Raw genomic sequence first — 25679 nt, 5'->3', positions numbered from 1 at the left:
GCTATAGAGAGACATCTCCTCCAGTATATGAGGGAGTGAGGAGCTGGGTTCGGAGACCGTGAATAGCATGTCATCTGCAAATGCTGATATTTTGTGTTCTGCCCATCCAAATTTGAAACCCTTGATGTTAGGATTTTCTCTAACTCCCTGGAGGAATGGCTCCAGGACCAGGACGAAACAAAGAGGGGTGCTATTGGAGATGGTTACTGGGAGTGAGAGTTGGCCGTTCACGAGTAGCCTAGCCGTTGGTCTGGAGTATATAGCTCCCATCCACCTTAGCCAGTTTGGGCCAAAGCCCATCTGTTCCAGGGTGGCAAGCATCAGGGACCAGTCCACCCTGTTGAAAGCCTTTTCGGCATCTCTGGAGAGTAACAGTGTCTGGGTGTTTGTGTGTTCAGAGTGATGCATGAGATTAATGAGTTTGGTGATATTATTTTTTAGCTTCTCGGCCTTGTATAAATCCAGCCTGGTCTGGGTGAATTAGCTCTGGGAGCTTGAGGCGTAGGCGGTTAGCTAGTGTTTTAGTGAACATTTTTTAAATCAATATTTTTAAGTGAGATAGGCCAATAACTCCCACATTGGGTCAAATCTTTACCTGGTTTGGGTAGAGTGCAATAGTGGCTTCCGATGCCTGTGGGGGTATGGAATTGTCTTTAAGTAGGGAGTTGAGTGCGTCTAGGAGTGGGGGTATGAGCTGGATGGAAAAGCTCTTGTAGTATTTGGCCGTGAAGACATCTGGGCCCGGGCTCTTTCCTAGTGGGAGGGAGTGTATCACTACTTCTAACTCCTCTTTAGTTGTGGGAGAGTCAAGTCTTTGTTGTACGTTGGGTGGGATTGTCTTGGCGATCCTTTGTTTGAGGAAGGCTCTTATGTCAGTAACATCTGGGGGGAGAGTCCCTCAAGTTGTAAAGTTTGTGGTAAAACTCCTGGAAGGCTAGCATGATGTCCGCCATCAGATTTGACTTGGTCCCTTGTGGAGTCTGTATGGATGAGATAAATGTGGTTTGTCTTTGTGTTTTTAGAGCTTGCGCTGATAGTCGTCCCCCTTTGCCCCCTTGGGTATAGTACCGGTGTCTGGTAAGAAGAAGACTTTTCTTGATTTGTGTTCCATAAAGGGTGGCTAGCTCTGAGCGTTTATCCAAAAGTGTTTTATATGTGGTGAGGTCTAGGTTGTTTTTGTCTGTGGATTCAAGTGTTTCAACAAACAACCGGGCACCTATTTTAACTAGCAAATTGTCCGGCAGAGGCATATCGAGCAGTATCAGAAATGCATCTATACGAGAAGGTCAAGGAGAAATGAATGGTTCAATACAATATAACCCCGGAAACCTACCGGACAAACAAACAAACTAGAGGATTACGTTAAGGGCACAAAGACTACTATACCAAATGGGCATTTTGAAGCTCAGCCATGATATTCCCCTTGCAGGGCAATTAGGCATTTGGAAAGCGAATCATCGGATCATACAGGGATATAGCCAAACCTTTGATATGTGTCAGCGAGTAGAGAAAAAAGGTGAATACCCGAAAGCTAAATAAAAATCCGTACCCAGGGGGCGGAGCCTGACCACCAAGCAGTACAGACGTGGGCACCACGAGCTCTCGCCTGACGGGCCAAATTTGGGTCAAACTCAACGGCTACACTGACCGCAGACTCACCGGGTTGTGCTACCCGTGCTGGGAATGCACTGCGGAACCGAAGGACACCCCTCTGAAACCCGTCGAGGCAGGGAAACCGAAACGCCGAGTGCGGCCTACTAAAGTTGGAGCCGGGGAGAGACGGCCGCTCACCCCGACGCCAGACACACCAAGCGTCTCTACAGGTCTCCTACCCCCCCCCCCCCCTCTGGACCGGTGGGGGTTATCCCGGTCCCCACTGGGGGAACAGACTGTGGCATCAATCACCACCCCAGCTATCTGAACGCAGCAGGCGACACGAGGCACTCCAACCTCACGGTGGTAGAGGTTGAACGGTGGTAGAGTGCCTGAGGGAGAGACGGGGTGACACAGTAAGGGAGCGGGTTGCACAGTGGTGTGAAAGTGAGGGAGGGGATTGCAACTGGTGGCCCCTGGTGTCTTTGATCCCTGGTGCTCCAGTAAGCTCTCTCTACAATTTGCCCTGAGAGACTGCACAGTCTGCAACTCCACCAGGTGTGAGCTGCAGATTGTGCAGTGCCTCACAATATCCAGAAGTCAGAGCATTGAAGTGGTATCCCGCGGCGACGGTCTGATTGGCCAGAGATCGCGAGACACTGCATAGTCAGCGGAGCTGCAGACTGTGCTGGCTTTCTGCTTCTCAGGACAGAGTGGAGGGACCTCGCAACCAGCAGCATACCGGGCAAGGTGTGGGGTCCTTGTACCTGACACAGTATGCCTGCCCGATGGCGAGTTAGGCCTTAGGCAGCCGCCTAAATCGCTGCTCAGTGCCGACTGCGGTCTCTCTCCCTCCAGTGCAGCATTTTCTATTTGAAGCTGGGAGGTAATGATAGTCAGTCACTTCCCAGCATCTCATGCTACAGGGATTCCGTTGGGCAATTAAACAGTGCTTACCGAGTCCCTCTGCAGCAATGCCCATCAGGTTTCTTTAAGTGTATGGGCTACCCAATGGGCAAATCACTACAGAACTCCAGTTTTGTTCTCGCTGGACCATAGGTTCCTGCAGAAAACCAATTGGAAAACGCTGTTTGAGTGTATACAGGCACATCTGGTGAGAAAGTGTATAATGTGTTGGCGCAATAAACAGGAAAAAAAGGCAAGTTACAAAAAAAATAAAATGCTTATGTCTTTAAGATCAAAACAGGCTTATCAGATTGTCTTTAATAAGCTCAACATGTCTGCAGACACTGAAATCATCATGCTGATATTTAGATGAAGCCTCAATGGTCTAAATTGTTCTTTACTGGCAAACACCAAATCAAAAAAAAAAAGGAGGATTTCCATGTATCCAAAAAGTAATGAACAATCGTATGTGGACTAATGTAGATACTTTCTAAGGACAGGTATCTAATTCAGTCGGGGGTTGGCTGAACAAATGGATACAACTAAACCTTTAACAAGAATAAAGCTAAAGGGGTGGGATACCCCAAAATAAGTCACCAATATCAAGACTTACACAAAATAAAGACAATTACAAAAATAAATCCGTACATATCCAATGTGCAATAAAGGGAAAAGCCTGCTAAATGTTCCAAAGTAAGCCTGCGCACATTCCCCATAACTAGTGGAAATGATAGAAAATAGGGTAGGTAGGCTAGATATTGCACACTAGCTGTTTTGAGGTATATATGTCAAAAAGACCTTTTAAAGTCTAGTAAAATACTAGCGTGAGCAAAAAGACGCTAGAACCACATACTAGGCTTCCATGAGTTGCAACATAGTAATAGACAGTATCAGGATGAAGTGAAACATTGTTTCAATAGGCTATAACAAAAGAGAAAGAAACGGATACACTTATCGAGTGAAATCCCTGGCCATGTAGCCATTTGGTAAAGTATTAGGTATAAGATCTCCTACAGTAGCAGCTTTTATAATATCCCTAATGTGACTTCAAGCGCTACCCTGAATAAGAAGCCTGTCCCTAATCTACAGTTACTAGATATACAGCCGCCCAACGAATATCTTCTAAGATCAAGTCCGGTATCTAGGTAGACTTGAAAGTAATAGAGCGGAGCAAACTGAGCATTAGGTGGCTAAATCAGCATGTGCGTGACACAAGTGTCTAAAATGTGCAAACACGAGCAGCTCGAGATCTTCAGAGTTACAGGACAGCATGGAAAGGGTTAAGTGAAAGGAAAGCTACACGTTTGCGTGAGCTTGTGGTGGGCAGCAAGTAAGCTGTAGAGTTGATGCATGGGTGTGATGCCAGCTCTGAGAGAGACAGTGTGGGTGGCTCTTAAAAGAGCCTTTGTGTTAGCGGGTGGTCAGGGAGGCGGACATTTACTTGGCGCTGGTGTACTTTGTGACAGCCTTGGTGCCCTCAGACACGGCGTGCTTTGCCAGCTCTCCGGGTAGTAGCAGGCGCACGGCAGTCTGGATCTCCCGGGAGGTGATGGTGGAGCGCTTGTTGTAGTGAGCCAGGCGAGAAGCTTCTCCTGCGATGCGCTCAAAGATATCATTGACAAAGGAGTTCATGATCCCCATTGCCTTGGAGGAGATGCCGGTGTCGGGATGGACCTGCTTCAGCACCTTGTACACGTAGATGGCATAGCTCTCCTTCCTGCTCTTTCTACGCTTCTTGCCATCTTTCTTCTGAGTCTTGGTGACGGCTTTTTTGGAGCCTTTCTTGGGGGCTGGTGCGGACTTTGCTGGATCAGGCATGATTAACGCTGTTAGCTCGCGAGCGAATAGCAAGCTGCTTGCTCCGGCGGTTCTATTTATAGGCGGACCATGTAAATGAGGCCCTTCCGCTTCCCTTCCTGCGATTGGTTGCTAAAGTCAGATGACGTAAGGAAGCGGCTGTTTAACACTAGCTCCAGCAATAGATTGGTTCCCTGTATAACGTGTCTCTAATTGGCTGCTTGTAAAGTCATCCAATCACAGAGCACAGTGTGTTTATAAATAGCTTGTGGTAGGGGAGGAGTTTTCATCTTCTTGCATTCAATCAAGAACAAACATGTCTGGCCGCGGAAAGCAAGGTGGAAAGACCCGTGCAAAGGCGAAGACTCGCTCATCCCGAGCGGGACTTCAGTTCCCAGTCGGCAGAGTCCACCGTTTGCTGAGGAAGGGCAATTATGCAGAGCGTGTGGGAGCCGGTGCCCCCGTCTATCTGGCTGCAGTGCTGGAGTACCTGACCGCTGAGATTCTGGAGCTGGCAGGGAATGCCGCTAGAGACAACAAAAAGACCCGCATCATTCCCCGCCATCTCCAGCTCGCTGTCCGTAACGATGAAGAGCTCAACAAACTGCTGGGAGGAGTGACTATCGCCCAGGGAGGTGTCCTGCCTAACATCCAGGCTGTGCTGCTGCCCAAGAAGACCGAGAGCCACAAGCCCAAGAGCAAGTAAAGCGGACAGCTGCTGCACCTGCCTCCCTCACCTACCAAACACAAAGGCTCTTTTAAGAGCCACCCACGTTCTCCACAAAGAGCCGATTAATTGTTCTGCTGCGCGCAAACCGTTCCCTGTATCTACACACACACCACGCTGGGAGCTCATAAGCAAGCTAAAATATTAGGGCGCTTCTGTCACAGCACTGACTGAGTCCCATTTGCAGTCCATATCCTGTCCAACATTCCAGCTATAGAACTAGTTAAAATCAATGGCTGCCATGCATGTCTATGATAAACGCAGCAGCAAATTAATACCAATTGGGGCAAGTGTATATAGTGTACAGGTCCTCTTTTGTTAAGCGGGGCATCTCTACATGTCGCTCACTCTCAGGATTCCCCCCTCTCCCGCTGTCTGGAGGACATGCCGGGTGAAACCTACTATGAGCGTTCAAATCCTAGCGGCGCTACAGCTCTGTTGTCTGTGCTGCTGGATGAGTTAACGCAGCCTTAATAGCCTGGCCTCTCGGCTGAAAACATTGTTTCAATAAGTGGATGCTTTGTAACATTTCCTGCTGCTCTGTCTCCTGGAGCTCATTTGTATGGCTACTGAGCGTCCTGTGAGTGAAAGTCCTTTATCAGACGTGGCTTCTATCCCATCGAAAGAAGCGGCCTTTCTGCATGTGTAAGAGGTCAATGTCCCATGCACCCCTCCCCCTCGATAAAGCCTATACAGCTATTAATAAGTATGTTGGGAGGAATACGTCCATTACTGCCCACTGCCATTCCTTTCAACTAGTAGCGTCTATAATAAATGCTGTCAGGACAGGAAGGGTCACTAAAGGCTTAGATCCCTTCTTTGGGCGCGTGGTCTCAATAGATGGAGGAGGGGGGAGGGGATGAAGCAGTTGATTTGAGCGGGCATTTTGAATGTGGGGGAGGGGATGAGAAGCAGTTGATTTGAGCGGGTATTTTGAAATGGTTTACTATTTGTTTTCAGCCAATCAGAACATACCACCCACTTGATGAACCAATGAAAACGCCGTATCGGCTATAAAGCCCAGGCTACAGCGAGCAGCGTTCATTCCCTTTCGTTTTGCTACAATGGCCAGAACTAAGCAGACAGCCCGTAAGTCGACCGGAGGCAAGGCTCCCCGCAAGCAGCTAGCCACCAAAGCTGCTAGAAAGAGCGCCCCAGCTACCGGGGGAGTGAAAAAGCCTCACCGTTACCGTCCAGGAACTGTGGCTCTCAGGGAGATCCGCCGTTATCAGAAGTCCACCGAGCTGCTCATCCGCAAGCTGCCCTTCCAGCGCCTTGTCCGTGAGATCGCTCAGGATTTCAAGACTGATCTGCGCTTCCAGAGCTCTGCTGTCATGGCTCTGCAAGAGGCTAGCGAGGCTTACCTGGTTGGTCTTTTTGAGGATACCAACTTGTGCGCCATCCACGCTAAGAGGGTCACAATCATGCCCAAAGACATCCAGCTGGCTCGTAGGATCCGAGGCGAACGTGCTTAAGTTGAAACCTGCTAACACAAAACACAAAGGCTCTTTTAAGAGCCACCAAATCTGCACTCGAACGAGCTCCAACACATTCATAAAAACGTGTCTTTTAGCCTGTGACTTTGAGCGGGCTAGCTACGGAGCCCACACACTACAATGCTCAAATGTCCCCACATATCCCATTTTCACGTCAGGCAACGATGTAGCCATCATCTCTGCTGGTCTATTTCACTGGCGATTTTACAATAACTTCACTATTTAGAATCCATCGTGTGGAGAGGCAGCAGGAAAAAGACTACTTTTTCGCTTAGAGGAGAATACATAGTTAACACAGGAGTGCATATGCAAAGCTAGTAACAATGTTTCTATTTAAGTGGCTGCAAGCATGTATTAAATGTAGGCAACAGTAACAATACACCAAAACCAGAGCTTTCTTGACAGTGTGTGTGTACGTACTTGCTCATATTTTTTTACATCCCCTACCATTAACAGAAGGCGGCTCCAAATCCTCCGATGGTTCAAAAATGCGGTCTACAAATACAGTGTTTAGCAACCTTTCCCGTCTAGATGTTTGGGAGCAGCCTCTACTACTATCTCCTTCTCGGTGTATCTATGTAGATAGCAGGCAATTTATCAGGTGTGGAAGGGGTTAAAGTGATTAGGTTCAGTCTTTTAGTGAAAAAGTGGGTGGCCCTGAAAAGGGCCTTTGGGTTAATGGGGTGTGCGGTAAAGTCAAGCCCGAGTTTTAACCTCCGAAGCCATAGAGAGTGCGGCCCTGGCGCTTAAGAGCATAAACTACGTCCATGGCGGTGACAGTCTTCCTCTTGGCATGCTCGGTGTAAGTGACGGCGTCCCGGATGACGTTCTCCAGGAATACCTTCAGCACCCCGCGAGTCTCCTCATAGATGAGGCCGGAAATACGCTTCACGCCTCCCCTGCGAGCAAGGCGACGAATTGCAGGCTTGGTAATGCCCTGGATGTTGTCACGAAGAACCTTCCTGTGACGCTTAGCGCCACCTTTTCCGAGACCCTTTCCTCCTTTGCCTCTGCCAGACATGGTTCTGCTTTTCTTTCTGCACGAACGATATGAGATGCTGTGCAAAGCTCTTCCTTATATACTCCTCGGACGGACCGTATGGGGACCTGCATCAAAGGAGGCAGGCGTTTTAAATACGCCCCTTCACTTTTTTTTTTTCCTCTCAATAATATGCTTAACCCTCTCCTTCCGTGCTCGAAATGGTTCTGGCTTTTAAAACCAAAGCTGTTTATGCTTCAAAAGATTTCACAATCGTGAAATCTTTTGAAGTATAATCATTTTATCATGTCTTTAGTGTTTCTTTGATAGTCGGCTTAGCTACTGCACAAGGTATCATTTCTTGGGCTTTATCACTCTTTGAATATCGAAATAAGCGCCCGTTTCACACGTGGAGAGAGGACGAGGACAGTCCCTTTTATTATCACCATGTACAAAATCGCAATCCCTAAAATATGTTCTGCTTTATTATCTTACTGAAAAAGGCAATAACATTAAATCTAGTCTGGAAGGACACTGTGTGATATTCTATATATTATATGCGTTTCTCACTAAAACTGGCCTTTCGCAATTTAATGAAGAAACACCCTCAGTATCTTAGAACGGAGGAAATTTCTAAGCCAAAAAAAATAAAAAAAATCAACGCTCAAGTGTAGCACTGGTATACGGGGACTTGGCCACACCGACAAGATACATTCCTGTGTAATCTTTTCGAGCACTAGATGCTGGGATTACAGGATTCATTAGGTTATTCCTGACTTTAGAATGAGGGATGGAGGGGGAACGATATGTGTGACATGACACCAAAACAAACACGTTGCCATCACTGATATATAGCTCTGAAATGAGAATGTGGTGGCTCTTACAAGAGCCTTTGGGGTTTGGAAAATAAAATTAAATGCGAGCAAGGCTTATTTCTTTTTGGGAGCTGCCTTTTTAGCCTTTGCAGGACTCTTTGCGGCTTTGGGTTTGGCTGCCTTTTTGGCAGGGCTCTTCACGGTCTTCTTAGCCGGGCTTTTCACTACCTTCTTGGGCTTGGCGGCTTTGACTTTCTTCGGACTTTTGGTGGCCTTTTTAGCGGAGGCGGCCGGCTTTTTGGCCTTTTTCGGGCTCTTTGCAGCTACCTTCTTAGGTTTGGCTGGAGACTTGGTGGCTTTCTTCGGGGCAGGCTTCTTGACTTTAGCCGGTGCCTTTTTCTTGGTAGCCTTGTCCTTGCTCTCCGCCTGCTTTTTGTTGAGCTTGAAGGAGCCGGAAGCTCCGCTTCCTTTGACCTGGACGAGAGTGCTTTTAGTCACCAAGCCCTTGAGAGCCAGCTTGAGGCGGCTGTTATTCTTTTCCACATCATAACCAGAAGCAGCCAAAGCCTTCTTCAGAGCTGCCAGGGACACCCCGCTGCGCTCTTTAGAAGCGGACACAGCTTTGACAATGAGCTCGGACACGCTAGGACCGGAGGGCTTAGCGGCTTTCTTGACACCGGCTGCTTTCTTGGGCTGCTTCTTCTTGGAGGCGCTTTCTACCGCAGGTGCGGCGGCGGGAGCTGGGGCGGCTTCAGACATGGTCACTATTCTCTATGAAGATCAAGCAATAATACGCGCCCGCAGCAGCCTCCAAATTATACAACTCCAGCTAGCATCTTATTGGCTGATCTAACCACGCTCTGATTGGATACAGTCTTATGACACACCCTCCACTGTCCCTACTCCATCTTTTCACACTCTGCTCTCACACTGTGTTTCCGAATGGATAAAACGAATACATTTAGGTAAAATAAGAGGACGGAGGTCGATGCCATCTATCGTGGAATGTACTAAACTATCTAACCAAGAATTCATTAGCAGCTCCATGGGTCCCGAGGGTTGTCACGATCTAGCAGAGCCGGTGAAAGCTGACACATCTCCTTTGGGATGAGCCTGATGTTCTCCACAAACATTACTGTGATAACTATTAAAAGAATATATTCCAAGGTTTTCTTTCTCACTCTTATGCAAGAAAGGGAAGGGGCCCGTGTTATCAAGGTGGGTTGAAGCTCGTGTCGTAAAGAAACAGAGAAAAGGGATTTTGATCCTCGTTTGTTCAGACAGGTAGCTCAGGTAGGATGTAGTAAGATCATAGCAGAAGAGCTCTTAGTCGTGGCAATTTTTAAATTACATAATTACATAATTGTATGTTATATATCTATGTTTACCCTCTAACAACAACTAAGACCAGTTATATTAAAACACACACACTGTGTTCTCCAGGAAATCCTTTATGAAGCCTGGTGTAGGTCTGGCACCTTAAACAACAGCAATGAGTTCCGCACTCTAGGGACTTTTTTCCAAAACATCAAAAACATTTCAATGCTATTTCAAATCATGATAAAAACATGACAGCAAAAATTGTCCTGATTTTAGCACCAAATTAGGAGCTAACATGTTGATCTGTGTGGCGGACCACCAGGGTATCACCTTCATGGATTCCCTTTCCCGTTGTATTAGCTAGTACAGCTTTCCACAAATACATTTGTCTAAACGTAATGCTGGGAGTCAGTGGCGTACACACGACCCATGGGGCCCCGGTGCTAAAATTGATCCGTGCCCTTCCCCCCGCACTTACTCTGCGCGGGCCGGGGTCGCAACAGATGGCGGCAGGCTCCGGGTTGCAGGGCTGCGACCGCGGTATGTACGCAAGTGTATGCAGATACACATACACTTAAAGGACCACTTTAGACACCCAGATCACTTCAGCTCAATGAAGTGGTCTGGGTTCCAGGGCCCTCTAGTTTAACCCTGCAGCTGAATACATAGCAGTTTCAGAGAAACTGCTATGTTTCACTGATGGTTAATCCAGCCTCTAGTGGCTGTGTCACTGACAGCGGCTAGAGGCGCTTCCGCGATTCTCCCTGTGAAAATCACAGTGAGAAGACGCTCGACGTCCATAGGAAAGCATTGAGTAATGCTTTTCTATGGGCGGTTTGAATGCGCGCGCGGCTCTTGCCACGCATGCGCATTGGGAGCTGAGAGGCAGGTCGGGGCGGAGGGATCCCCAGCGCCAAGGGAGTCCGGCGCTGGAGAAAGGTAAGTGCTTAAGGGGTTTAAAACACACACACACTCTCACGAACAGACGCATACACACTAGCTAACAGACACACAAATTTACTGCCAAAGACACACTCAGTGACAGACAGAGACACATACACACTCACTTATAAAACACACACTCTCACTGACAAACACACACTCACTAAGACACCTAAGACTCACTAGACTCACTAACCTAAGACTCACTAGACTCACTAACAGACTCACTAACAGACACACACAAACTAGCACACTCAGTAACAGACACACACACTCACTCACACACAGACACACACACTGACACTCACTAACAGACACACACTCAATAACAGACACACACAACTAACACACAGTAACACACGCAAACAAAAACTAACACACTCACTGACACTCACTAGCAGACACAGTAACACACACACACTGGCACAAAAATGTGCACTAACACACACACACACACACACACACACTGTAGCACTAACACACATACACACGTTTTTTGTGTGCTTTTTTTTTCAGATTTAATCCCGCAGCCTCCCTTTCCAGTCCAGTCCAGGGGCTGCCCGGCGGCCGGTCCTGCTGGCTCGTGAGGGAACACTGTCCCCTGAGCGCTCTCTGCCCAGCTCCCTCGCACATTTTTACTGATGCCGGAGCCAGAATATAACTTCATATTCCGGCTGCAGCATAAGTGCGGGGCGCGCAAGGGAGCTGATCAGAGAGCGCTCAGGGGAGAGTGCTCCCTCGCGCGCGCGCGCCCGGTAACACCAGGGCCGGCCTCGGGGGCCCTGATGTGGCCAGCTCCTTGTCCCCCCAGTAGAAGAGTCTGCCCACACTGGCGTACATACCGAGTCGCTAGGTGGCCGGGCCCCCTGGTGGGCCGGGCCCAGTCGCAGCTGCAACCCCTGCGACCGCGGTATGTACGCCAGTGCTGGGAGTAGATCTGGTTTATTCAGGCAAGGCACACAGAATTTATACACAGACCCCCAGCATGGGGTCTCCATTCATGGACACACAATCCTGGACACACTTTGATGGACTGCATGGTACCCTGACTGGGCACCTCTGCCAAGCTTGCTTCCTAGCTATCACTGGGACACCAGTAGTGCTATAGCCCCTACCCGCTGCAGCTTGGCTGGGGTCTATCCAAACTTTCCTAACCTGTAACAGGGTCCTAGTGATTAAGCTCTCTTGCACAGAGTATAGCTGTCTCACCCAAACATGAGCCCAGCAAGAGTGCGGCTTGGAGTGGGCAAAGATGGCCGCCAACACGTGACCAAGTTTGTCCCAGACTCCAGGGATCCCATTGCCCTGGCATTTGAACGCTTTTGGGAGCAATACTGGGAACAAGCTAAACAGAGCCAAACAAGACCCACGGCTGCAACAAGCCCTCCACAGAACGGGGACAAACCACCACAGCCAGGGCGGAAAGCTGGCGCTACACAAGCGGGGAAGCGGAGGAGGAAGCCGCACAAAGCGTCCCGACACAGAGCTGACAAGCGGGTGCACTCATCTCCGTACCCCTTACATGCCTACCAAACAGCGGGGACCGCCAACAGCCTCTAAAGCGGCTCCTACATCGGAGAAATCGGAGACGCAGCGGGCCCACCCGAAGGTAGTCACCCATCATGCAATGCCCAACACCCGATATGACCAGCACCTTGGCACAGACCTGCTGCACTCTCCCAGACGGGGAACAGGCTGAGGGTCGGACCGGCCCTGGGACAGCATGACTGTTGAGAGACGTACTCACAAACTGCTACTACACCCTGGACATTAACTGTCCCTCTTGGCGAACACGAGTACTAGCCCTTATGCATACTGCTGGCCTGTGAGGGTGACTTTATCCCAACACGAGCTTGTTATAGATAGAAGCAGCATTATCTATTTGTTTTTTTTTTTTTTCGTTTTATTACTCCATGGCACAGATACATCTATGCCGGCTAATTGCATGTCATTACTTAACTTAGCCTGATTACAGCCAGGCTACCAACATGCTTACTAATGTAGAAAGGTACTGCTGGGGATATCTCACCTCTATTAACGTGCTTACCAGGTGGTTTTATAGCTCACCGGTTTAACATTGTAGTCTAACCTGTTTTCAATGTTGTAAATTCTCTGATATATAGCTGATAACAATCTAACCTGGATAACCTAGTTTAACGCTGTTATTGATAATATTATTAGATATAACTCTTTGTCATGCGATAATAATCCATAAAACTGTGCTATGTTTTAATGCCTAACCAATGTAAATCTATGTATGACGCTCTGCATGCTCTAGCTGTTGTGGCATTGTGTGCTTTATGTGATTTTTCATGCACAAATAAAATAAAGAATTTAAAAAAAAACACGAGCCAAGACTTAGTAAAGGGTGAAGTAGAACTGTGTTATCCAGTGTGTGGTGGCCACTCGGGTAGGGGCAGAAGTCTCCCAGCTACTCTGTGTCCCAGATACCGCACTTCAGCCATACCAATGTGACACTTGTCTGGCTTCAGAGTTAAGCCAGCTGCTCTAATTCGGCCGATAACCTTCCCTACATGGGAAATCTTCCTCCTATGAGTCACAATTGATAGCTATGCTGTCCAGGTACGCACGTGCAAATTCCTGGAAGCCATTGAGGAACCTATCCACCATACGTTGAAAGGTGGCTGGGACATTCTTCATCTAGAACGGCATGACCTGATATTGGAATAGGCCAAGCGGGGTGACGAATGCCGACTTGGGGATAGCCTCCTCGGCCAGGTGAATCTGCTAGTAGCCCTTGCATAGGTCTGTTGTGGCGAGATACTGTCCCCATGCTATATGATGAAATAGTTCCTCCAGGGCATGGGATAAGAGTTGGTAAGAGTCCGATCGTTCAGTCGCCTGTAGTCCACGCAGAAGAGTGTTGTTCCGTCCCGCTTCGGTACTAGGACTACAAGCCAAGTCTGAAGCCTCAATCACTCCTAGTCACAGCATTTACTGTATATCCTTCCGTATCTCTTACCGGACTGCCTCGAGAATGTGGTAGGGGTGGTTGCCTCATAGGTGCTTGTCCTGGGATTTCCACGTTGTGTACAGCCAGGGTGATGTACCCAGGGTCTTGGGAGAAGGTCTTTCGTTTAGCTTTCAATAATTTGTGGGCCTGAACTATTTCTTTATCAGTCAGTTTGTCTCCTAGTTTGACTTGAGCGATAAGGTCAACTTGGGAGTCTCCCTCTAGCAAGTCAGGTAATGCGAGGCTGTCTAGATCCTCAGAAGCTGGGGCGCACACTGCAGTTACATCGTCCTTCCTTTTTTTGTACTCTTTAAGCATATTAACGTGGAAGGAGCAGTTTACTCTCTCATCTGCACAGCTGGCTACCACATAGGTGGTATTGCAGATATGCTCCACCACCTTGTAGGGACCCTGCCATGCCGCCTGTAATTAATCATGTCAGACCGGTTTAATCTTTTGTCCAACACGGAAACTACGCAGTCGGGTACCCCGGTCATACCATACTTTCTGTCACCCCTTGTCAGCTTGGAGGTTCTCTTTTACCAACTTAGCCAACTGTTCCATGTGGTCACAGAGTTTTAGCACATTCCCCCATCCCAATGCACTGTGATGAGGTCCTCGTAATCTTCTCCCATATAATAGTCCAAAGCAGTTCCTGCGGCACCTCCCAATATGCACATAAGAAGTGCGGTAGGAGTCGCTCCCAGTCTCGGCAAGCAGTGTTCTGTTGAACCGCTCGCAGATATATATATATATATATATATATATATATATATATATATATATATATTTTTTTTTCTGCCGGTTATAAGGAGAACTCAGAATGGATTTTACTGAGACTACCTAGAAATCCCAAAGCTGACCTAAAACGGATCAAGCAGTGTCTGTTCGGCTTTTTTTCCTTTTTCCTTTTTTTTTTAGAAATTGTTTATTTTAAAATTCTTGCAAATGTAACAATTGATACTTCAAAAATGTGTATAACATTGCTGCTTTAGTCATAATGTCTAGTACAAAGTTCACATTCAGTAACAGAAATACTTGTAGTCGACATAGAGGGGAAGTGAAGACCAAAAATAATAAGGGTGTTGATATTCAAATAGATTCGCTGGTAGTTCAAGGTCTCATATTATCTCCAGCTGGGTGTCACTATCGGTCTGTTTGACTGGTGTTCATGAAGTTACACTAGGGTTCCCAGGAGGTCATGTATATTTTTTTTTTTTCCAGTGGAGGGTGATAAGCAGATTTGCTGCTTTGAGCAGATGTATGTCTAGGGTCCTAGTGTCCCTTGGTATGGAGGGAGGCAATATAAGATATAGGAGTGTTTAAGGTGGGTAGGGTATGGTGGTTCCCGTTATGAGGTGTATGAGACTGGAGATCCGTGACCAGAACTTTTGGTTCACCGTGCATGACCACCAGATGTGAGCCGTGTCCCCAATGGCCTCTAGTCATCTACAGCAGTTATTGGACGTGCCTGGGAATGCCCATTTGAGTTTGGATGGGGTGTAGTGCCATCTAGCTATCTTCTTATAGTTACTTTCTTGTGTCGCTAAGCTGGTGGATGATTTTTGTGTCAGGAGGAATATTTGCTTCCAGTCATTATCTGCGAAAGATAAGTGCAGTTCTTGTTCCCAGTGTTTTTTGTAGAGTAGGTTGATTGGTTGGCTAGTGTCCTGTAGTAGGCATATGTGGTTTTGACCTGTTTCTTTTTGAGTGTGCATTGGGTGCACGTAAGTTCGAATTTGGTCAGTGCTCGGTGACCTTGTTGGGGGTATTTGTTGGTCCGCAAAAAGTGAATGAGTTGATCGTAGAGAAATTTTTGAAGGGTCGTGGGAGTTCCCTGCGGGTGTAGGGACGACAGGGGCCTAACTCCCTCATTGTCAAGGAGGTCTCGTGAAGGTAGGTATGCTGTGGTATGATATTATCTGTATGCCGCTCCCGATTCACCAGGCTTGAAGAGCGGATTGTGAGTCAGTGGATATAGCGGTGATGGGTATGGTGATATGTCCGCCGCCAATGACTCATGTGTGACCACATTCTCAGTGTCGGAGTAATGGTCGGGTGTTGTTTGTGCATAAGGAAGGATTGGCCAGAGTTGTGCCATGGTATTGTGTGTATGGGGACACGGAAGATGTTATTCTCTACATCTACCCATTGTTTGGTCGTGTTCTTGCCTGTCCAGTCATAAATCCTGGCCAATAGTACTGCACTGTGGTATCGTTCCACATCTGGCAGCCCCAGACCCCCCTCCGTCTTTGATCTTGTGAGCAGCTGATAGGCTAGCCTGGGGCGTTTGTGGGACCAAATAAATGTCGTAAATAGTTTTTGTATGGCAGCAAAGAAGGTTGTGGGTAGAGTGATCGGGAGAACTTGCAGCAAGTATAATATTCTTGGGAGAATACTAATTTTCAGGATATTTATCCTGCAAAACCAGCTGAACTGCAAGTGTGCCATTTAGTAAGATCTTTAGTTCTAGCTTGGATTAGCAGGGGGGTGGGGGGTGGTTTCATATAGTCGTGAGATAACGGATGGTAGTGCTACCCCCAGATATGTTATATGCTCTGTTCCCCAGGAGAATGGGAAGTTTGATTGTAGATGTGTTTTGGTCGAGTTTAGTACTTTCAGTGGGAGGAGTTCACATTTACCTAGAGTGGCATGAAAGGTGAACACTTTGCTATAGAGAGACATCTCCTCCAGTATATGAGGGAGTGAGGAGCTGGGTTCGGAGACCGTGAATAGCATGTCATCTGCAAATGCTGATATTTTGTGTTCTGCCCATCCAAATTTGAAACCCTTGATGTTAGGATTTTCTCTAACTCCCTGGAGGAATGGCTCCAGGACCAGGACGAAACAAAGAGGGGTGCTATTGGAGATGGGTACTGGGAGTGAGAGTTGGCCGTTCACGAGTAGCCTAGCCGTTGGTCTGGAGTATATAGCTCCCATCCACCTTAGCCAGTTTGGGCCAAAGCCCATCTGTTCCAGGGTGGCAAGCATCAGGGACCAGTCCACCCTGTTGAAAGCCTTTTCGGCATCTCTGGAGAGTAACAGTGTCTGGGTGTTTGTGTGTTCAGAGTGATGCATGAGATTAATGAGTTTGGTGATATTATTTTTTAGCTTCTCGGCCTTGTATAAATCCAGCCTGGTCTGGGTGAATTAGCTCTGGGAGCTTGAGGCGTAGGCGGTTAGCTAGTGTTTTAGTGAACATTTTTTAAATCAATATTTTTAAGTGAGATAGGCCAATAACTCCCACATTGGGTCAAATCTTTACCTGGTTTGGGTAGAGTGCAATAGTGGCTTCCGATGCCTGTGGGGGTATGGAATTGTCTTTAAGTAGGGAGTTGAGTGCGTCTAGGAGTGGGGGTATGAGCTGGATGGAAAAGCTCTTGTAGTATTTGGCCGTGAAGACATCTGGGCCCGGGCTCTTTCCTTGTGGGAGGGAGTGTATCACTACTTCTAACTCCTCTTTAGTTGTGGGAGAGTCAAGTCTTTGTTGTACGTTGGGTGGGATTGTCTTGGCGATCCTTTGTTTGAGGAAGGCTCTTATGTCAGTAACATCTGGGGGGAGAGTCCCTCAAGTTGTAAAGTTTGTGGTAAAACTCCTGGAAGGCTAGCATGATGTCCGCCATCAGATTTGACTTGGTCCCTTGTGGAGTCTGTATGGATGAGATAAATGTGGTTTGTCTTTGTGTTTTTAGAGCTTGCGCTGATAGTCGTCCCCCTTTGCCCCCTTGGGTATAGTACCGGTGTCTGGTAAGAAGAAGACTTTTCTTGATTTGTGTTCCATAAAGGGTGGCTAGCTCTGAGCGTTTATCCAAAAGTGTTTTATATGTGGTGAGGTCTAGGTTGTTTTTGTCTGTGGATTCAAGTGTTTCAACAAACAACCGGGCACCTATTTTAACTAGCAAATTGTCCGGCAGAGGCATATCGAGCAGTATCAGAAATGCATCTATACGAGAAGGTCAAGGAGAAATGAATGGTTCAATACAATATAACCCCGGAAACCTACCGGACAAACAAACAAACTAGAGGATTACGTTAAGGGCACAAAGACTACTATACCAAATGGGCATTTTGAAGCTCAGCCATGATATTCCCCTTGCAGGGCAATTAGGCATTTGGAAAGCGAATCATCGGATCATACAGGGATATAGCCAAACCTTTGATATGTGTCAGCGAGTAGAGAAAAAAGGTGAATACCCGAAAGCTAAATAAAAATCCGTACCCAGGGGGCGGAGCCTGACCGCCAAGCAGTACAGACGTGGGCACCACGAGCTCTCGCCTGACGGGCCAAATTTGGGTCAAACTCAACGGCTACACTGACCGCAGACTCACCGGGTTGTGCTACCCGTGCTGGGAATGCACTGCGGAACCGAAGGACACCCCTCTGAAACCCGTCGAGGCAGGGAAACCGAAACGCCGAGTGCGGCCTACTAAAGTTGGAGCCGGGGAGAGACGGCCGCTCACCCCGACGCCAGACACACCAAGCGTCTCTACAGGTCTCCTACCCCCCCCCCCCCCTCTGGACCGGTGGGGGTTATCCCGGTCCCCACTGGGGGAACAGACTGTGGCATCAATCACCACCCCAGCTATCTGAACGCAGCAGGCGACACGAGGCACTCCAACCTCACGGTGGTAGAGGTTGAACGGTGGTAGAGTGCCTGAGGGAGAGACGGGGTGACACAGTAAGGGAGCGGGTTGCACAGTGGTGTGAAAGTGAGGGAGGGGATTGCAACTGGTGGCCCCTGGTGTCTTTGATCCCTGGTGCTCCAGTAAGCTCTCTCTACAATTTGCCCTGAGAGACTGCACAGTCTGCAACTCCACCAGGTGTGAGCTGCAGATTGTGCAGTGCCTCACAATATCCAGAAGTCAGAGCATTGAAGTGGTATCCCGCGGCGACGGTCTGATTGGCCAGAGATCGCGAGACACTGCATAGTCAGCGGAGCTGCAGACTGTGCTGGCTTTCTGCTTCTCAGGACAGAGTGGAGGGACCTCGCAACCAGCAGCATACCGGGCAAGGTGTGGGGTCCTTGTACCTGACACAGTATGCCTGCCCGATGGCGAGTTAGGCCTTAGGCAGCCGCCTAAATCGCTGCTCAGTGCCGACTGCGGTCTCTCTCCCTCCAGTGCAGCATTTTCTATTTGAAGCTGGGAGGTAATGATAGTCAGTCACTTCCCAGCATCTCATGCTACAGGGATTCCGTTGGGCAATTAAACAGTGCTTACCGAGTCCCTCTGCAGCAATGCCCATCAGGTTTCTTTAAGTGTATGGGCTACCCAATGGGCAAATCACTACAGAACTCCAGTTTTGTTCTCGCTGGACCATAGGTTCCTGCAGAAAACCAATTGGAAAACGCTGTTTGAGTGTATACAGGCACATCTGGTGAGAAAGTGTATAATGTGTTGGCGCAATAAACAGGAAAAAAAGGCAAGTTACAAAAAAAATAAAATGCTTATGTCTTTAAGATCAAAACAGGCTTATCAGATTGTCTTTAATAAGCTCAACATGTCTGCAGACACTGAAATCATCATGCTGATATTTAGATGAAGCCTCAATGGTCTAAATTGTTCTTTACTGGCAAACACCAAATCAAAAAAAAAAAAAAAAAAAGGAGGATTTCCATGTATCCAAAAAGTAATGAACAATCGTATGTGGACTAATGTAGATACTTTCTAAGGACAGGTATCTAATTCAGTCGGGGGTTGGCTGAACAAATGGATACAACTAAACCTTTAATAAGAATAAAGCTAAAGGGGTGGGATACCCCAAAAGAAGTCACCAATATCAAGACTTACACAAAATAAAGACAATTACAAAAATAAATCCGTACATATCCAATGTGCAATAAAGGGAAAAGCCTGCTAAATGTTCCAAAGTAAGCCTGCGCACATTCCCCATAACTAGTGGAAATGATAGAAAATAGGGTAGGTAGGCTAGATATTGCACACTAGCTGTTTTGAGGTATATATGTCAAAAAGACCTTTTAAAGTCTAGTAAAATACTAGCGTGAGCAAAAAGACGCTAGAACCACATACTAGGCTTCCATGAGTTGCAACATAGTAATAGACAGTATCAGGATGAAGTGAAACATTGTTTCAATAGGCTATAACAAAAGAGAAAGAAACGGATACACTTATCGAGTGAAATCCCTGGCCATGTAGCCATTTGGTAAAGTATTAGGTATAAGATCTCCTACAGTAGCAGCTTTTATAATATCCCTAATGTGACTTCAAGCGCTACCCTGAATAAGAAGCCTGTCCCTAATCTACAGTTACTAGATATACAGCCGCCCAACGAATATCTTCTAAGATCAAGTCCGGTATCTAGGTAGACTTTAAAGTAATAGAGCGGAGCAAACTGAGCATTAGGTGGCTAAATCAGCATGTGAGTGATACAAGTGTCTAAAATGTGCAAACACGAGCAGCTCGAGATCTTCAGAGTTACAGGACAGCATGGAAAGGGTTAAGTGAAAGGAAAGCTACACGTTTGCGTGAGCTTGTGGTGGGCAGCAAGTAAGCTGTAGAGTTGATGCATGGGTGTGATGCCAGCTCTGAGAGAGACAGTGTGGGTGGCTCTTAAAAGAGCCTTTGTGTTAGCGGGTGGTCAGGGAGGCGGACATTTACTTGGCGCTGGTGTACTTTGTGACAGCCTTGGTGCCCTCAGACACGGCGTGCTTTGCCAGCTCTCCGGGTAGTAGCAGGCGCACGGCAGTCTGGATCTCCCGGGAGGTGATGGTGGAGCGCTTGTTGTAGTGAGCCAGGCGAGAAGCTTCTCCTGCGATGCGCTCAAAGATATCATTGACAAAGGAGTTCATGATCCCCATTGCCTTGGAGGAGATGCCGGTGTCGGGATGGACCTGCTTCAGCACCTTGTACACGTAGATGGCATAGCTCTCCTTCCTGCTCTTTCTACGCTTCTTGCCATCTTTCTTCTGAGTCTTGGTGACGGCTTTTTTGGCGCCTTTCTTGGGGGCTGGTGCGGACTTTGCTGGATCAGGCATGATTAACGCTGTTAGCTCGCGAGCGAATAGCAAGCTGCTTGCTCCGGCGGTTCTATTTATAGGCGGACCATGTAAATGAGGCCCTTCCGCTTCCCTTCCTGCGATTGGTTGCTAAAGTCAGATGACGTAAGGAAGCGGCTGTTTAACACTAGCTCCAGCAATAGATTGGTTCCCTGTATAACGTGTCTCTAATTGGCTGCTTGTAAAGTCATCCAATCACAGAGCACAGTGTGTTTATAAATAGCCTGTGGTAGGGGAGGAGTTTTCATCTTCTTGCATTCAATCAAGAACAAACATGTCTGGCCGCGGAAAGCAAGGTGGAAAGACCCGTGCAAAGGCGAAGACTCGCTCATCCCGAGCGGGACTTCAGTTCCCAGTCGGCAGAGTCCACCGTTTGCTGAGGAAGGGCAATTATGCAGAGCGTGTGGGAGCCGGTGCCCCCGTCTATCTGGCTGCAGTGCTGGAGTACCTGACCGCTGAGATTCTGGAGCTGGCAGGGAATGCCGCTAGAGACAACAAAAAGACCCGCATCATTCCCCGCCATCTCCAGCTCGCTGTCCGTAACGATGAAGAGCTCAACAAACTGCTGGGAGGAGTGACTATCGCCCAGGGAGGTGTCCTGCCTAACATCCAGGCTGTGCTGCTGCCCAAGAAGACCGAGAGCCACAAGCCCAAGAGCAAGTAAAGCGGACAGCTGCTGCACCTGCCTCCCTCACCTACCAAACACAAAGGCTCTTTTAAGAGCCACCCACGTTCTCCACAAAGAGCCGATTAATTGTTCTGCTGCGCGCAAACCGTTCCCTGTATCTACACACACACACACACACACACACACACCACGCTGGCAGCTCATAAGCAAGCTAAAATATTAGGGCGCTTCTGTCACAGCACTGACTGAGTCCCATTTGCAGTCCATATCCTGTCCAACATTCCAGCTATAGAACTAGTTAAAATCAATGGCTGCCATGCATGTCTATGATAAACGCAGCAGCAAATTAATACCAATTGGGGCAAGTGTATATAGTGTACAGGTCCTCTTTTGTTTAGCGGGGCATCTCTACATGTCGCTCACTCTCAGGATTCCCCCCTCTCCCGCTGTCTGGAGGACATGCCGGGTGAAACCTACTATGAGCGTTCAAATCCTAGCGGCGCTACAGCTCTGTTGTCTGTGCTGCTGGATGAGTTAACGCAGCCTTAATAGCCTGGCCTCTCGGCTGAAAACATTGTTTCAATAAGTGGATGCTTTGTAACATTTCCTGCTGCTCTGTCTCCTGGAGCTCATTTGTATGGCTACTGAGCGTCCTGTGAGTGAAAGTCCTTTATCAGACGTGGCTTCTATCCCATCGAAAGAAGCGGCCTTTCTGCATGTGTAAGAGGTCAATGTCCCATGCACCCCTCCCCCTCGATAAAGCCTATACAGCTATTAATAAGTATGTTGGGAGGAATACGTCCATTACTGCCCACTGCCATTCCTTTCAACTAGTAGCGTCTATAATAAATGCTGTCAGGACAGGAAGGGTCACTAAAGGCTTAGATCCCTTCTTTGGGCGCGTGGTCTCAATAGATGGAGGAGGGGGGAGGGGATGAAGCAGTTGATTTGAGCGGGCATTTTGAATGTGGGGGAGGGGATGAGAAGCAGTTGATTTGAGCGGGTATTTTGAAATGGTTTACTATTTGTTTTCAGCCAATCAGAACATACCACCCACTTGATGAACCAATGAAAACGCCGTATCGGCTATAAAGCCCAGGCTACAGCGAGCAGCGTTCATTCCCTTTCGTTTTGCTACAATGGCCAGAACTAAGCAGACAGCCCGTAAGTCGACCGGAGGCAAGGCTCCCCGCAAGCAGCTAGCCACCAAAGCTGCTAGAAAGAGCGCCCCAGCTACCGGGGGAGTGAAAAAGCCTCACCGTTACCGTCCAGGAACTGTGGCTCTCAGGGAGATCCGCCGTTATCAGAAGTCCACCGAGCTGCTCATCCGCAAGCTGCCCTTCCAGCGCCTTGTCCGTGAGATCGCTCAGGATTTCAAGACTGATCTGCGCTTCCAGAGCTCTGCTGTCATGGCTCTGCAAGAGGCTAGCGAGGCTTACCTGGTTGGTCTTTTTGAGGATACCAACTTGTGCGCCATCCACGCTAAGAGGGTCACAATCATGCCCAAAGACATCCAGCTGGCTCGTAGGATCCGAGGCGAACGTGCTTAAGTTGAAACCTGCTAACACAAAACACAAAGGCTCTTTTAAGAGCCACCAAATCTGCACTCGAACGAGCTCCAACACATTCATAAAAACGTGTCTTTTAGCCTGTGACTTTGAGCGGGCTAGCTACGGAGCCCACACACTACAATGCTCAAATGTCCCCACATATCCCATTTTCACGTCAGGCAACGATGTAGCCATCATCTCTGCTGGTCTATTTCACTGGCGATTTTACAATAACTTCACTATTTAGAATCCATCGTGTGGAGAGGCAGCAGGAAAAAGACTACTTTTTCGCTTAGAGGAGAATACATAGTTAACACAGGAGTGCATATGCAAAGCTAGTAACAATGTTTCTATTTAAGTGGCTGCAAGCATGTATTAAATGTAGGCAACAGTAACAATACACCAAAACCAGAGCTTTCTTGACAGTGTGTGTGTACGTACTTGCTCATATTTTTTTACATCCCCTACCATTAACAGAAGGCGGCTCCAAATCCTCCGATGGTTCAAAAATGCGGTCTACAAATACAGTGTTTAGCAACCTTTCCCGTCTAGATGTTTGGGAGCAGCCTCTACTACTATCTCCTTCTCGGTGTATCTATGTAGATAGCAGGCAATTTATCAGGTGTGGAAGGGGTTAAAGTGATTAGGTTCAGTCTTTTAGTGAAAAAGTGGGTGGCCCTGAAAAGGGCCTTTGGGTTAATGGGGTGTGCGGTAAAGTCAAGCCCGAGTTTTAACCTCCGAAGCCATAGAGAGTGCGGCCCTGGCGCTTAAGAGCATAAACTACGTCCATGGCGGTGACAGTCTTCCTCTTGGCATGCTCGGTGTAAGTGACGGCGTCCCGGATGACGTTCTCCAGGAATACCTTCAGCACCCCGCGAGTCTCCTCATAGATGAGGCCGGAAATACGCTTCACGCCTCCCCTGCGAGCAAGGCGACGAATTGCAGGCTTGGTAATGCCCTGGATGTTGTCACGAAGAACCTTCCTGTGACGCTTAGCGCCACCTTTTCCGAGACCCTTTCCTCCTTTGCCTCTGCCAGACATGGTTCTGCTCTTCTTTCTGCACGAACGATATGAGATGCTGTGCAAAGCTCTTCCTTATATACTCCTCGGACGGACCGTATGGGGACCTGCAGCAAAGGAGGCGGGCGTTTTAAACACGCCCCTTCACTTTTTTTTTTCCTCTCAATAATATGCTTAACCCTCTCCTTCCGTGCTCGAAATGGTTCTGGCTTTTAAAACCAAAGCTGTTTATGCTTCAAAAGATTTCACAATCGTGAAGTCTTTTGAAGTATAATCATTTTATCATGTCTTTAGTGTTTCTTTGATAGTCGGCTTAGCTACTGCACAAGGTATCATTTCTTGGGCTTTATCACTCTTTGAATATCGAAATAAGCGCCCGTTTCACACGTGGAGAGAGGACGAGGACAGTCCCTTTTATTATCACCATGTACAAAATCGCAATCCCTAAAATATGTTCTGCTTTATTATCTTACTGAAAAAGGCAATAACATTAAATCTAGTCTGGAAGGACACTGTGTGATATTCTATATATTATATGCGTTTCTCACTAAAACTGGCCTTTCGCAATTTAATGAAGAAACACCCTCAGTATCTTAGAACGGAGGGAATTTCTAAGCCAAAAAAAATAAAAAAAATCAACGCTCAAGTGTAGCACTGGTATACGGGGACTTAGCCACACCGACAAGATACATTCCTGTGTAATCTTTTCGAGCACTAGATGCTGGGATTACAGGATTCATTAGGTTATTCCTGACTTTAGAATGAGGGATGGAGGGGGAACGATATGTGTGACATGACACCAAAACAAACACGTTGCCATCACTGATATATAGCTCTGAAATGAGAATGTGGTGGCTCTTACAAGAGCCTTTGGGGTTTGGAAAATAAAATTAAATGCGAGCAAGGCTTATTTCTTTTTGGGAGCTGCCTTTTTAGCCTTTGCAGGACTCTTTGCGGCTTTGGGTTTGGCTGCCTTTTTGGCAGGGCTCTTCACGGTCTTCTTAGCCGGGCTTTTCACTACCTTCTTGGGCTTGGCGGCTTTGACTTTCTTCGGACTTTTGGTGGCCTTTTTAGCGGAGGCGGCCGGCTTTTTGGCCTTTTTCGGGCTCTTTGCAGCTACCTTCTTAGGTTTGGCTGGAGACTTGGTGGCTTTCTTCGGGGCAGGCTTCTTGACTTTAGCCGGTGCCTTTTTCTTGGTAGCCTTGTCCTTGCTCTCCGCCTGCTTTTTGTTGAGCTTGAAGGAGCCGGAAGCTCCGCTTCCTTTGACCTGGACGAGAGTGCTTTTAGTCACCAAGCCCTTGAGAGCCAGCTTGAGGCGGCTGTTATTCTTTTCCACATCATAACCAGAAGCAGCCAAAGCCTTCTTCAGAGCTGCCAGGGACACCCCGCTGCGCTCTTTAGAAGCGGACACAGCTTTGACAATGAGCTCGGACACGCTAGGACCGGAGGGCTTAGCGGCTTTCTTGACACCGGCTGCTTTCTTGGGCTGCTTCTTCTTGGAGGCGCTTTCTACCGCAGGTGCGGCGGCGGGAGCTGGGGCGGCTTCAGACATGGTCACTATTCTCTATGAAGATCAAGCAATAATACGCGCCCGCAGCAGCCTCCAAATTATACATCTCCAGCTAGCATCTTATTGGCTGATCTAACCACGCTCTGATTGGATACAGTCTTATGACACACCCTCCACTGTCCCTACTCCATCTTTTCACACTCTGCTCTCACACTGTGTTTCCGAATGGATAAAACGAATACATTTAGGTAAAATAAGAGGACGGAGGTCGATGCCATCTATCGTGGAATGTACTAAACTATCTAACCAAGAATTCATTAGCAGCTCCATGGGTCCCGAGGGTTGTCACGATCTAGCAGAGCCGGTGAAAGCTGACACATCTCCTTTGGGATGAGCCTGATGTTC

The 25679-nt window shown here is 47.9% G+C and overlaps 7 protein-coding genes across 7 annotated transcripts; 3 read left to right on the top strand and 4 right to left on the bottom strand.

The window, feature by feature from the left end:
• Nucleotides 1-3936: 3936 nt before the first annotated feature.
• Nucleotides 3937-4368, bottom strand: LOC134584702 (histone H2B 1.1-like). Its single transcript, XM_063440541.1, has one exon. The coding sequence runs from the start codon at nt 4315-4317 to the stop codon at nt 3937-3939; it is 381 nt and encodes a 126-aa protein (XP_063296611.1). The 5' UTR covers nt 4318-4368.
• A 244-nt stretch (nt 4369-4612) lies between these two features.
• Nucleotides 4613-5002, top strand: LOC134584729 (histone H2A type 2-B-like). The gene has a single exon (XM_063440563.1). It carries the CDS (start codon nt 4613-4615, stop codon nt 5000-5002), a length of 390 nt encoding a protein of 129 aa, XP_063296633.1.
• A 1085-nt stretch (nt 5003-6087) lies between these two features.
• LOC134584707 (uncharacterized) lies at nt 6088-22767 on the top strand. Its single transcript, XM_063440545.1, has 4 exons — nt 6088-6490; nt 6976-7120; nt 8457-9038; nt 22293-22767. The coding sequence occupies exons 1-4, from the start codon at nt 6088-6090 to the stop codon at nt 22741-22743; spliced, it is 1581 nt and encodes a 526-aa protein (XP_063296615.1). The 3' UTR covers nt 22744-22767.
• Nucleotides 7229-13967, bottom strand: LOC134584709 (histone H4-like). The gene is made up of 2 exons (XM_063440547.1): nt 13946-13967; nt 7229-7527 (listed from the first exon to the last, which is right to left on the bottom strand). Exons 1-2 carry the CDS (start codon nt 13965-13967, stop codon nt 7229-7231), a joined length of 321 nt encoding a protein of 106 aa, XP_063296617.1.
• Nucleotides 20840-21229, top strand: LOC134584708 (histone H2A type 2-B-like). The gene has a single exon (XM_063440546.1). The coding sequence runs from the start codon at nt 20840-20842 to the stop codon at nt 21227-21229; it is 390 nt and encodes a 129-aa protein (XP_063296616.1).
• A 706-nt stretch (nt 22768-23473) lies between the features above and the next one.
• On the bottom strand, nt 23474-23788 carry LOC134584710 (histone H4). Its single transcript, XM_063440548.1, has one exon. The coding sequence runs from the start codon at nt 23783-23785 to the stop codon at nt 23474-23476; it is 312 nt and encodes a 103-aa protein (XP_063296618.1). The 5' UTR covers nt 23786-23788.
• Nucleotides 23789-24671: 883 nt separating this feature from the next.
• On the bottom strand, nt 24672-25319 carry LOC134584719 (histone H1B-like). Its single transcript, XM_063440555.1, has one exon. The coding sequence runs from the start codon at nt 25314-25316 to the stop codon at nt 24672-24674; it is 645 nt and encodes a 214-aa protein (XP_063296625.1). The 5' UTR covers nt 25317-25319.
• Nucleotides 25320-25679: the final 360 nt, after the last annotated feature.

This window comes from Pelobates fuscus, unplaced genomic scaffold (genome assembly GCF_036172605.1).
Source record: "Pelobates fuscus isolate aPelFus1 unplaced genomic scaffold, aPelFus1.pri scaffold_46, whole genome shotgun sequence".
Lineage (NCBI taxonomy): Eukaryota > Metazoa > Chordata > Amphibia > Anura > Pelobatidae > Pelobates > Pelobates fuscus.
Note: the sequence above shows the minus strand (reverse complement) of the source record. Positions and strands in the feature narration are given on the sequence as shown.

Excerpts from the sequence above, each read along its gene's own strand:
- LOC134584702 (XM_063440541.1), bottom strand. The coding sequence starts at position 4,317 with ATGCCTGATCCAGCAAAGTCCGCACCAGCCCCCAAGAAAGGCTCCAAA.
- LOC134584729 (XM_063440563.1), top strand. The coding sequence starts at position 4,613 with ATGTCTGGCCGCGGAAAGCAAGGTGGAAAGACCCGTGCAAAGGCGAAG.
- LOC134584707 (XM_063440545.1), top strand. The coding sequence starts at position 6,088 with ATGGCCAGAACTAAGCAGACAGCCCGTAAGTCGACCGGAGGCAAGGCT. Across the intron at positions 6,491-6,975 it reads TCGTAGGATCCGAGGCGAAC|AAGGCGGCTCCAAATCCTCC; the intron begins GTGCTTAAGTTG and ends TACCATTAACAG. Across the intron at positions 7,121-8,456 it reads GATAGCAGGCAATTTATCAG|CCTTTGCAGGACTCTTTGCG; the intron begins GTGTGGAAGGGG and ends CTGCCTTTTTAG.
- LOC134584709 (XM_063440547.1), bottom strand. The coding sequence starts at position 13,967 with ATGGCAGGGTCCCTACAAGGTG. Across the intron at positions 7,528-13,945 it reads GGCAGGGTCCCTACAAGGTG|GCAAAGGAGGAAAGGGTCTC; the intron begins GTGGAGCATATC and ends TGTCTGGCAGAG.
- LOC134584708 (XM_063440546.1), top strand. The coding sequence starts at position 20,840 with ATGTCTGGCCGCGGAAAGCAAGGTGGAAAGACCCGTGCAAAGGCGAAG.
- LOC134584710 (XM_063440548.1), bottom strand. The coding sequence starts at position 23,785 with ATGTCTGGCAGAGGCAAAGGAGGAAAGGGTCTCGGAAAAGGTGGCGCT.
- LOC134584719 (XM_063440555.1), bottom strand. The coding sequence starts at position 25,316 with ATGTCTGAAGCCGCCCCAGCTCCCGCCGCCGCACCTGCGGTAGAAAGC.